This window comes from Poecilia latipinna, unplaced genomic scaffold (assembly GCF_001443285.1).
Source record: "Poecilia latipinna isolate Pla-1442-1.1 unplaced genomic scaffold, P_latipinna-1.0 Scaffold123, whole genome shotgun sequence".
In the NCBI taxonomy this organism is placed as follows: Eukaryota; Metazoa; Chordata; class Actinopteri; order Cyprinodontiformes; family Poeciliidae; genus Poecilia; species Poecilia latipinna.
In genome coordinates this window covers 466,347-478,066 of record NW_015112739.1, presented here as the reverse complement: position 1 = coordinate 478,066, position 11,720 = coordinate 466,347, and the positions used below count along the sequence as shown (strand labels likewise).

The 11,720-nt window shown below is 39.6% G+C and overlaps 3 protein-coding genes across 5 annotated transcripts in view; 2 read left to right on the top strand and 1 right to left on the bottom strand.

Moving 5' to 3' along the window:
- The window catches only part of LOC106945017 (thrombospondin-2-like), a 22,359-nt gene extending 20,602 nt beyond the window's left edge, over positions 1-1,757 (top strand). For both annotated transcript variants that reach the window (XM_015028412.1, XM_015028413.1), the window contains 2 exons: positions 459-598; positions 1,159-1,757. In XM_015028412.1, the coding sequence (XP_014883898.1) occupies positions 459-598; positions 1,159-1,166 (148 nt within the window). In that variant the 3' untranslated portion in view covers positions 1,167-1,757. The remainder of the gene's footprint in view (positions 1-458; positions 599-1,158) is intronic.
- A 1,497-nt stretch (positions 1,758-3,254) lies between these two features.
- LOC106945016 (potassium channel subfamily K member 1-like) lies at positions 3,255-10,234 on the top strand. Its single transcript, XM_015028411.1, has 3 exons — positions 3,255-3,765; positions 6,677-7,081; positions 8,841-10,234. The coding sequence occupies exons 1-3, from the start codon at positions 3,414-3,416 to the stop codon at positions 9,140-9,142; spliced, it is 1,059 nt and encodes a 352-aa protein (XP_014883897.1). The 5' UTR covers positions 3,255-3,413; the 3' UTR covers positions 9,143-10,234.
- Positions 10,235-10,746: 512 nt separating this feature from the next.
- Positions 10,747-11,720, bottom strand: part of entpd1 (ectonucleoside triphosphate diphosphohydrolase 1) — a 35,467-nt gene continuing 34,493 nt past the window's right edge. For both annotated transcript variants that reach the window (XM_015028408.1, XM_015028409.1), the window contains exon 10: positions 10,747-11,306. In XM_015028408.1, coding sequence (XP_014883894.1) covers positions 11,100-11,306 — 207 coding nt within the window. In that variant the 3' untranslated portion in view covers positions 10,747-11,099. The remainder of the gene's footprint in view (positions 11,307-11,720) is intronic.

Genomic DNA, 11,720 nt, shown 5'->3' with positions numbered 1-11,720 from the left:
ATCTGACGGTTCACCCCCCTTCCCCCCAACCCCCGGGCCGCAGCAAAATTTTCCAATGTCTTCACCGGTCCGTGGTAATAAAAAGGTTGGGGACCACTGTATTAAAATACAAAATAAAATGCCATTTTGCGTTTGTTGTTGGAGAATTAGACTGAAGTTTTATTTTCTTGAGTCGTCAGACCAAACACCACTTGGGAGGAAAGCAATCTTGGCCACATCTCAACAGTCAAGCAACCAGTGTTACTCCTTAGTCAGCAATTTTACATTAAATCTTGGGTCATTGTTTAGAGTTTAATTTGATGAATCTCTTACATGTTGTGGTCAGTTTCTCTATGTAGAAAGTTTACATTTGACGCATAAATGTTCTTAGTTACAACGTAAGTTTCGGCAGTTGTTCGCCACATGAACGAACAACTCCTACTTGCCTAGTTTTCACCTGCGCTGTGCTCTTGTTGCAGGGTGGTTGTGTATGAGGGCAGGGGCATTCTGGCTGACTCAGGGGCGGTTTATGACCACACCCTGGCTGGAGGCAGACTGGGACTGTTTGTCTTCTCTCAGGAACAGGTCATCTTCTCAGATCTAAAATATGAGTGCAGAGGTAAGATGTCCAACCAAACTATTTGCTCTCAGCGCTGTTGTATTTTTATGAAGGCTAAATGTTCAATTTTGGTCTCATCTCTTGAGCACCTTCTGAATGCAGCTGTTTGGACTGAATTTTATTTATAAAGGCCAGACTAAGGTGGGAAATATATAAATGTATGCCACCGTTTTCACAGTTTGATTTGCAAAAGATTTTAAAAGCAATGAACTTGTTTCCTTCAACTCCACAAATCTACGCTACTTTGGGTTCATCTCAATAAAATCCAATAAGATGCACAGAAAAAAAAATGTTCAAAAGTTATGAATAGCCTTAAAAAGGCATGAAAATATTAAAGCAACAAATATCCGTAGTGGTGATATCTCTGTCGAGGTACGTTATATACAGCCTTTCATAGTTTGTCAAACTAGTGTATAATGGAGTAAAAATCTGGAGCAGAAAATGGAAATATTTCACCAATGTAAAAAAAAAAAGCATAGCACCAGGGCTCTGAATTATTGCTTCAGATCATTGCATCTTTGAAGTCATGTCATTGATCTGGCTTTCTTTTTGATTTTCAGACAACTGAAGCACTTTTTGGGACGTTCAGGATGCTGCACAGAAAACAGCCAGAGACTCACAACAACACAGACAATTTCATTACAAATGGAGGAGAGAGGGAGACAACAGGATGCAACAGTTTTTTTTTTAATCCTGCTTACACTATCTGTTAGTGACCATCATCTATCTATCTGTCAGCTTTTTATGCAACAGTATTGATTCCAGTCTGTCTCATTCGCTGTATATTACTCCTCTGGCAGCGTGTCTAATGACAGTCCTTGTTGCTTTTTATTTGCGCCTTCCTAATGGTTGTAAATAATTATTTATTGTGAGAGGCCAGATATAAGACAGGTGAAAATGATGACTGAGTAAACTGGGCACATGTTTGGTGGTAACTTATCAGTAAAAAAAAAAAAAAAAGTTTTTTAATCAACTGCTTTTGTTTTATGGTTTTTCTTTTGTCTGATGACGCCATAGTGCGGGACGCTAAAACGCACATGCGGGAGACGTGGTCTCTAGCACCCTCTGGTGGGGAATAACGTTATTGCATATTAGAAGGTGAATATATTTTAATATGCTCAGAAATAATAATAATAATAAAAAAATATTGTAAAGCTTAGACCAATGCTCTAAATTTCTTGGTGTATAAACGTCAACAATGGAAATCTAAGAATTTTTCTTTCATAAACCAAAGTTTAGCTTGTAGTCTATGGAACAAAAATAATTTGTCATTATTTACAGTATAAGGAACATTATCACGATAAAGAAAGGAGCAGCTCAGGTCACCAAAATTTTACATACTCAACACAATCGAGTACAAGCTATTCATGTATAGATCATTGGTTAGAGCTTATCTTACAGAATCACGTCAAAAATGTGCCAATATCCAAGAGCTTACTGTGTCTCTTTCTCAGAAGCACTTTTAAATCAAATATCTATGCACATCAATCTGATATGAAGACACAGTTTATTATATAGAAAAATTAGTTTGATTGGAGAATGAAAAAAAGTTATTTGAAACTGAAATAAAATCTCAAAACTATTTTTTTTTACTTTTAACTGTTTTTCAGCTGTAGTTTCCCCCCCCCTCCCCCCTTTTTTTCACTGTCAAGCTTCTGGCCTTTTTTCAGGGAATGTAAAATCCTGACAGCTCAATATATCAACAAGACAAAGTATTCTCAGCTCATACGATACATCCATAAACGGTGGTAACTTGAATTGGAAACCTGGAATGAATCTTCTAAAAAGTGTTTATTAACTTTTTTCAGTTTTAATGTTGTTTTTCAATTTTAAATCTTTTCTTTCCAGCTCAAAATTTTATTTTTTAGTTTCAAATAATTTTTTCCAGTTTCAAAATATTTTTTAGGACACATTTTATGGCTCCAATTTAGTTCCGTAGTCATGTACAGTCAATTTTCTGCTAGGCACACCACATTTTCCCAGTTTTATTTGCTAAAAACAATCACTTAATTCTCTCAGTTATGCAACACTTTATGTTGAGTTATATATATATAATACATCAAACTTTGTAATTATGAGGTGTCATAATGTAAAAATGGCCTACCATAGATTCCTCAGGTATCTCACAACAGAGAGGAATACGGAGGAAAACAGTCCGTCAGTTAGACTTAAAAATTAACAGTTTATCAAGTCAAAGCAGTGCAAATAACTCAGCAACATGATACAGTGAGCAGCATCAAAAGCTTCAGACAGGAATGAAAACACCAAAGGTCCTGGGTAAACTGTAAAAAAAAAAAAAAAAGACATAAAAACCCGATTAGCTTTTTTCCCCCCATATTGGGCTGGTGAAAAACTTCAGGGATGCTTTTGATCAACTCGATAAAATGCTGTTATTTTGTTGTTACTCCAAACATAGCTAAAATGGAGGACCTCCAGGACTAGTAAATCTGCGTCTCTAGAGAAAACTGACCTGGGGAAACAAATCCTTTGTTGCGTCTGACTTGAAACACAAAACCCGTTTAACCGGTTTGAAGAGAGCATGCGCTCCCATAAACACACACACACACACACACACACACACACACACACACACACACACACACACACACACACAGCAGCACTCCACCTGGTAAGGTGAGTGAATGACGTCACGCCACCTACTTCCAATAAGAGATGAAGAATGAGGAAGAGTCCGGAGACTGGGTAGAGAAGAACATAAGTTACAGCGATGGGGGAAAAAAACAACCTCTAGTTAGTTTGTTTAAATAAGACGGATTCAGTGTAAGTCGTTGAAGATTTGGAGCTTTACTGTGTGATGGTAATCGGACGCTTTCGAGACTGGTGCGCTCACTTCGCGGAGCGGCACCAGTCTGAGATCAACTTTGCGCTGCTGATCGTTTGTTACATCCTCTACCTCGTCATCGGCGCCGGGATCTTCTCCGCCATCGAGCTGCCCTATGAACTCGAGCTTCGGCAGGAGCTGAAAGCGGCCAGGCAGGACTTCCTGAGCAACAACACCTGCGTGTCCGACGCGCAACTGGAGGAGCTGCTGGCTCGAGCGCTGGAGGCCAGTAATTATGGGGTGTCCGTCCTGGGTAACGACACCGTACGGAACTGGGACTTTGTGTCCTCTCTGTTCTTCACCAGCACCGTGCTGACCACAACAGGTGAGCTAACATTTGACTTTTTTGTGGTTCCCTTTAAAACGGAGGGATTCTGTATCTATGTTGACCCCCACATAGCTTAATATTTGAGGCCCGAGAAACCTTCAACAACTTGTATAGAGTATATGTTTGCGCAGTTGGAACCGGAAGTTTACACTCAGAAAAAATGACGTGTACACTTCTTTTTTTTATATATGTCTGAAGTTAAATCAGACCAAACTTCTCTTGTTTTAGGCCAGTTAGAATTTGTGAATTTATTTGGTAAATGCCGCAACAATGAGAGACAATCTATTAAAGATGTATGTATGAATGTCTTCAAAGTCAGAAGTTTACTTATTTCTCCTCAGTATTTCGTAGCATTACTGTTGAACTGTGTAACTTGGGTCTAAAGTTTTGGGTTTCCTTCCACAAGCTTTTCAGAATAGTTTGCTGGAGTTTTGGCCCATTCCTCCAGACAGAACTGGTGGAACTGAGTCAGGTTTGTAAGCCGCCTCGCTAACACGCCTTTTCAGATCGGACCACACATTCTCTGTCGGATTAAAATCATGGCTTTGTGATTTCCACACTAAAACATTTACTTTGTTTGGCTTAAGCCACTTTGTAACCACAATGGCTCAATGCTTACGGTAATTGTCCATCTGGAAGATCCATTTAAATCCAAGCTTCAAGTTGAAGCTTGGATAAAGCTGATGTCTTTAGATGTTGCTTCGATATTTCCACACAATTACTGGATAATCTTACACCACACATAATGTTCTTTCCTCACCTATTTTATAAGGCTTACCAGTTCCTCCAACTGCAAAGAGGCTCCACAGCATGATTATGCCACCCCCATACTTTACAGATGGGATGATGTTCCCAGGTTTACACACTTTTCCTCCAAATGAAACAATGGAGGAGAAACAACAATGGCCAGGCAGTTCCACTTTAGATTCATCAGACCACAAGACAATAATGAAGGTCTTGTAATTTAGCTTTTTTTATGTTTGTTTCGGTTCTTTCAGCCCATGTACATGAAGGACACACTTCACTGTGGATACATTTAGATGTATTGATATAGATGTATTCAAACCAAAACACATTAATATCTGGAACACAGAACTTCTCTCCTTCCTGAACGGTATGATGGTAGGACATTCCCATCATGTTTGCGCGTAATTGTATTAACATCTTCAAATATCTGGAAATTGTTCCCAAGAATGAACCAGGCTTGTGCAGCTCCTCAGTTTTCTTCCTGATAACTTGGCTGATATCTTTTGACTGTACAGTCGTGTCAAACCAGAAAACGGTGTTCAAGGTGCGGCCTTAAAATACATCCACAGGTGTGCCTCCATGTCAGTTTTCAAAGCCATGACATGCTTGACATTCCTCACAGGGCTGATGTTGCTACCATGCTTTTTCTTCCTCTCAACTTTCCATCAATATCCCTGAATGCAGCATTTTAGAACAGTTTGTATTTTTAACAGTTAACTTTTCTGGTTTACTCTTCTTGTGGTGGGTAATAATAAACTGATAGGCAGCTGTCAAGTCAGTTGTTTTTCCTGATGATTTGTGGTCATAACATTTAAAATAATAATTGTTTTATTGGCCCTGTGTGTATGTGTGTGTGTGTTTGTTTTTAATTAGTTACTAAACAGACTTGGCTAGTGTATAAGTTTTTATGTTTTTGAATTTAATTACTTAAATCATTTTATTTTTTGAGGTTATTGAAGTGTACCTACAACTTAACTGAGACCTAAATAATCTAAACCAACATTGCTTGGAAATATCCCCCATACTGTAGATGTGTTTTTGGGTTTCCTTATCAAACCCTGGAGGCAGATAACACATGATCATGTTTTATCTGTTAAAGGTGAGGAGATAAACTTTCCCCATCAATGAATGTGAATAAGCACAAACACAGCTTGAGTGATAGTAGGGACATTTTCTTAGAGTTGGGCCGATCTATGAAAACAGAGCTGATCTGAGTTCTGGATTTACCTGTTCTTCTAGGTTCCAGCCCTCACCTTTGGGCATGACCTATTAAAGGTGCATTGTGGCAAAAAGAATGGTTTATGGGAGTGATTCAAGGAGGCCTGCAACCAGGAATGTGTAAGAACCCTTGAAGATGCTGGAAGTTTCAAAAGGAAGGAACTATTTATGGAAAACCATTTTCAAATACAACATGTCATATCACTGTAATCCACTGACATCGAACCGCCGACATTCTAACACAAGCTTAGCATATGATCGTAGAAAACGTAATGTTTTCATCCTACTGTTCTTAGCGTAAACTAAGAAAGCAAAGATCTTTTCCTATTTATGTCTGTCCTTTGTATTATTTTTATCACATGTGGCCTTGATAGTTTTCTTTTGGTTGTACATCAGTGTTTCAGTCATTTTACCCAACATCTGTCTATGCTCCCTGTCATTGTTTTTGCTCCTGCAGACTCTCAGATGCCATAATTCAATGTCCTTCTGAATAATTTCCACCATCTCTGCTGACCTTTAACTTCTTTGCTTCTCTACCTGTGAACAAAGCTGCTGAGGAGGGTTTTACTATCGATACTTAGCTATAGTGTTAACACTGATCTAAAAGATTATTTCCTTTTACTTCAAGCTGCCTTAAGCTGAGGAGATCAAGTATCTTGATGTACTGCTCTTCAGTGATGGTAGGGTAGAGTAGGGAACCTTGTGTAAAGTAAAGTGGGCTCTACTCTGGTTGATCATGGTGATTTAAGCGCGGATAACAACAAAGCAAATTGTTAACTTTAGAATCTTGTACATCATGTTCAAAGCTTGTGTTGTTTTTTTTAAAGTTGTCTTGCTTTTAACTGAGACTGTTTGTTTTGCCTTTTCGTCTCATTGTTGTTTGTGGAAAGCTTCTCCTGTGATTACATGGCACTGCTGACACTTTTTTTTTTTGTCTTGTAAGGTTACGGCCACAGCGTTCCTCTGTCGGATGTAGGGAAGGCGTTCTGTATCTTCTACTCCCTCATCGGCATCCCCGTTACCCTCTTCTTCCTCTCCGCCATAGTGGAGAGGCTGGTGGAACTGATGTCCCGACGCCCAGTGTCCTACTTTCACCGACGGTGGGCCGTGTCAAGACCGAAGCTGGCCATAATTCACGCTACTTTGCTCAGTACCATCATGGCTCTGCTCTTCCTCTTTATCCCCGCCTGGATCTTTTTCTCCTTGGAAAAAGACTGGAACTTTCTGGAGTCTCTGTATTTCTGCTTCATCTCACTGACGACCATAGGCCTCGGGGATTATGTCCCGGGAGAAACTCACAGTAAAGAGGACAACCCACATCCACAACTGTACAGGCTGGCTATAACAGGTGAGGAAATGTGCAACACTATTTGATGAATTAAAAAAACAACAACAACAACAAGATGTTTTAATCTCTAAAAAAATTTAATGCAAGACCATTGCTGTCTGTTTCCTCCATAGACACTGGAAACTGGAAGTCCACACTTTATTTAATCTTATAAACTAATGTTTTTCCTAAGGTTAGCTGATTTTATTCATGGATTCAAATTTAAACATTATAAATTGCTAATACTCAACACAACAAACTGGATTTGACTTTTGTTTGCAAATAAAAAGGCCAGTTACTGCTGTATTATAATTTAAGTGTAGCGAAGACAGAAACAAAATAAAAACTATCCTGTTCCCTTTGGTGGAAATGACAGGTAAAAAAAAAAAAACAAAACAAAACAAAAAAACCTCTGTTAACTACAATGATCCCTGCAGTAGAAATGGGGGCAGGGGGAGAACGGCTCCAAGAAAATATGGTGGTCCCTACTATGGAAAAAACGATGGCGAAATGACAGCTACAGAAAACTGTGGAAATAACAGAAGTAGAAGAACAACCTTCGAAATCTACACTGGCCTCTGAATTGAAAAGCTAGAGTGAAACTATTCCAGCTTCTTCCATGGTAAGGAGAGCAGTAGAACAATTTCCCCAGAAAACTACCATATTTCCTATAGTGGAAATGCTCCCATGGTTCAGTACAACATAACAAAGATACACCTCTAGAATCAACAACAGCTGTAGGGTATAGTCAGTGGCCATGTTTTTTTTTTTGTTTTTAATTGTAACTCCCTGCCCATGAAGGCGCTATAGCCTTAGATAACCATATGGCTTGTGATACCACAAGCATTCAGTAAGTTACCTGGCATTTGCACCTCAAACTTCTCTATTTTCTATTCTGATGTTATTCATGTTGCTAAATTAAGGGGTCAGCTCTAGGGACAGGCATATGGCAGGCATTGTTTTTATTTAACTTTGACAACATGTGGTCATCTCTGGTTTAAAGCCCAAGATACTTAACCTAATCTGAAGGTTAGATCTATTGAAATAAGATGGCAGTTTGTTTCAAATAAATTCAGTTTTTGTGAAAACCCCAAAAATAACAATTCTCATGTTTTAAATTTAAACTATAGATGAGGTTAAAGTTGCCTGATTTATTTTAAACTGATTACACATCAATTCTATGATGATTCTCCCTATATATTTATTACTAGTACTTGTACGGTGCTTTGTCAAGTCCAGAGGACAAAACAAGAGATCTCATATTTGTGAGATCTCTTTAGTTATTCACCGTTTATGCACATGGTGCATGGTGATGGTGGCTACCCTAAGGCAGTCTGGCAAAAGCAAGGCTCTATGCACTAGCACCACCATGCCCTCTGACCACCACCAGCAGGCATAGTGGGTGACCAAGGACACAACGACAGAGGTGAAAGGAGGGTGGAATAAACTCTGCCCACAATTACAGAACGTGCTCCTACCACCATCACTGCTATTGTCTTACTGTCTAACACTTCTTACTGCCAGCATCTGGCATGTTTCTGTTTTTGCACCAGTTTCGATATATTTTACAACATCAAAAGTAAAAACATGGTCAAAAAATGCAGCAATTTCTTCAAGGTTTCATTGTTTTGCTTGCCTTTTTATTACTCCAGGTTTAAGGGGTCTAAAAAGTGTGAGCTATTGAGTGCTTCTCTCTTTGTTTGCCAGATCAGAGCTTGGTTTGGTTAGTCACACTGTTCTTAGCCTCACCCTCACTGTCTTCTTCTATTTGCTCTTTCAGTTTACTTGCTGCTGGGCTTGGTGTGCGTCCTGGTGGTGTTGGAGACCTGCTACGAGCTTCCCCAGCTCAAACTCTTCAGACGGAGGTTTTATAAGGAAAAGGTTCGGGAGTTGGACTCTGAAACCACCAACATCATCAGTCACGATCAACTCAGCGACCAGAAGCCCGACCCTGCAGATAAAATGGCCACTCAGTTGCCAGTCATCTCTTCTGTCTTACAACAGGCCGATACACTGCGCCAGAATGGCACGTCAACGCCGTACACTGCGGCTTCAGGAACCACTGTTAATGGAAAGCTGTGATAACAGCTGATAGCAATATTAGGGTGTGGTGGAAGTTAATGAACTTGTTGATGAACTTTTCCTTCGTACTCCTGCTTTGTTGGTGCAGAAGCGTGATGTATCTACAGACAGCAGACACTTAGCGGAGACAAAATAGTTTAAAAAGACTGGTTGCTCCCTGCCAACACCAACACAGACGTGTTGTGGAAGGAGGAACCGCCCACTGACTCTTGGCATAGTATTGTTTTCTCCTGTGTTGCTTTTATTCAGCTGCAGATACAGATCACAGAGGAAGGGCCCGGCTCCAAAACAGAGGGAAACCTCACAAGTTTCCAACTCCAAAGTCTTCATGCTTTAACTCTAAAGCAGCAAAGCCAGGTCTAGAGGATTTCATGTCCAGTCCTGGCACATATTTGCATAGGGAATTTGCCTTCTTGGAAGCAGCAAAGTCAACATAGTTGGAAGAATGTGTTACCGTCTGCTTACTCATTCAGGTGTTCCAGGAAGGAGATCAGTTGTTGGCGATGAATAAATATTTCAGTTCCTGGTTTCTTTTAGAAGGAGGATCAGTCTTTGCATGTAGAAAAAGCTACACTGCAGTGTACAAGATATGCCACTAGAGGGAAGCACTTTCATGTTGCAGGGAGAAGTCTTTAAAATGAAGATATGGATGCAGATATTTTGCAGCCCGTAATTTCATGAAGGAAGTCTTAAATTGCTGCTGCTTTGAACTGAATGTCACAGTCGATGTTTTTGTGTCCTGTACCTGTAACCATTTGTGTTTGACTAAAGAGAGAGTTAGCCCTGACTTCCAGACAACAATTCGCTGTTATTGTAGATTTTCTGGTTTGAGGGCTTTAATCAACACACAACTACAAAATTGTTATTATAAAATCCACCTAATCTTCTGAGTATGAAATGGATCTTGAAACATAAACGTAGTGCAAGGACATTGAGTTTTTATGCAGTGCCTTGCAAAAGTATTCCTACAATAAATAAAACATTTTTTGTTATAGATTAATAAAAGGAGCTCAGAACTACAGAGTCGAAAGGGAACTGAGGCATGGTTTTAAAAATATTTCACAATTAAAATTCTGAGAAGTATCGTGTGCATGTGCGCCTCTTGTGGCTTTCTTCCTGCAACTGTTTGATAAAGGCCAGATATGTAGAATATACAACTAAATAATCTTGGCTTCATCTCTAATTAACGCTTTCAATGCCTGGCTTGTCAACTTTGGTGGATGGTTTTATATAAAGTCATAGGCAACTATATCGTTGACATATCTCCTGTTTCTTGGCCTTCAGGAAGCTGAGACCTTAACAGAACAACTGAGATTAAAATACAAGTGGATTTTATTTGCTAATTAGGTAATTTCATAAGGCACTACATTTTATTTAAGAGCATCAGAAGCGAGAGGGCTGTATACCATCCCTACTTTTCAGATTTTTGTTTGCAAAAGAAAAAAAGATATTTTTCTACCAATCCAGAATTGGTAGAAAAATACCAATTATGACTTTTTGTTGCTTTATCACAGATAATTCATGTTCAAGTTTATCGCAAAGTCACAAAATTTGAAAAAGTTTAAGACGACGGTGTAACTACTTTACATGGAGCCAAACCAAGCTTTTTATATAAACTCGGGTTATTTTATTTAAACAGTTACATATTCACAGCGTAATTCAGGACACAGACAGACATGCATGCCGATGAGGATGCACACACACTTTCAGGCATGCATTCAGTTTTGCTCATTCATGACCAACCCCCCATTTTTAAGTGGAGAAAATGTCCTTCAGTGAGCGGTTTCACTCTACCGATGAGTGAAAACGTATGCCCTTCTGAAAAATCCTTGAAACAGCAGGAGTTGCAGGACCGTGTTTGACAGCGTCAGATGACCTTTCACCCACACAAACACACACTCACAACCCTTTGCAGACGTTCCTGACACAGTACTCAGACATGGATACATTATTGTGTTTATACAATCTGTGGTTGCTTGGAGCATTTGGGCCAGATAGGACGCAGGCTGAGGATGAAAAGGATGAAAAGCAGCAATGCGATGACGGTGACTATGGAGACGTAGCCGGCGTGTGGGAGTGGGGGTGAGTCTGGAGCCTCTGCTGGAATCATGTTGGTCAGGTTCAACATGTAGCCCAGTGTCCAGCCTGCATCACTGCCTTTTATCTGAAAACACCACAAGAAAGGAAAACTTTAAATACTCTCACAGTATGCTCAAGCAAACTTGAATGCTTAAAGATGCATCTCAGTTTGCTAGAAAATGTTAGGTACTTGCAGTAATTTATATATTTATTTTAAGTGTTTTTACAAAATGTTATGTTTCTGTGTGGTAGAAAAAGGTGCACAACCAACAGGGATCCAGTCTATTCTCGCACACATAAAAGTATCCACAACAACTGTCACATTCCTTATGCTAAGCCAATCAGATAGAACCTCAGAAGTGTCTTTACTTGGCAGAATAAAAAGATGACTGGACTATAGGTCAGTGTTCCACTGTCCTTGTTTTAGAGCAGGGGTGTCAAACTCAATTTCACCGAGGGCCACTTCAGCATATTGGCCCCCCTCAACGGGCCACATTGA

Bases quoted from the DNA above. Each gene is read 5' to 3' on its own strand.
- LOC106945016 (XM_015028411.1), top strand. From the start codon at position 3,414: ATGGTAATCGGACGCTTTCGAGACTGGTGCGCTCACTTCGCGGAGCGG. The intron at 3,766-6,676 runs GTGAGCTAACAT...TTGTCTTGTAAG, and splicing joins CACCGTGCTGACCACAACAG to GTTACGGCCACAGCGTTCCT. The intron at 7,082-8,840 runs GTGAGGAAATGT...TTGCTCTTTCAG, and splicing joins GTACAGGCTGGCTATAACAG to TTTACTTGCTGCTGGGCTTG.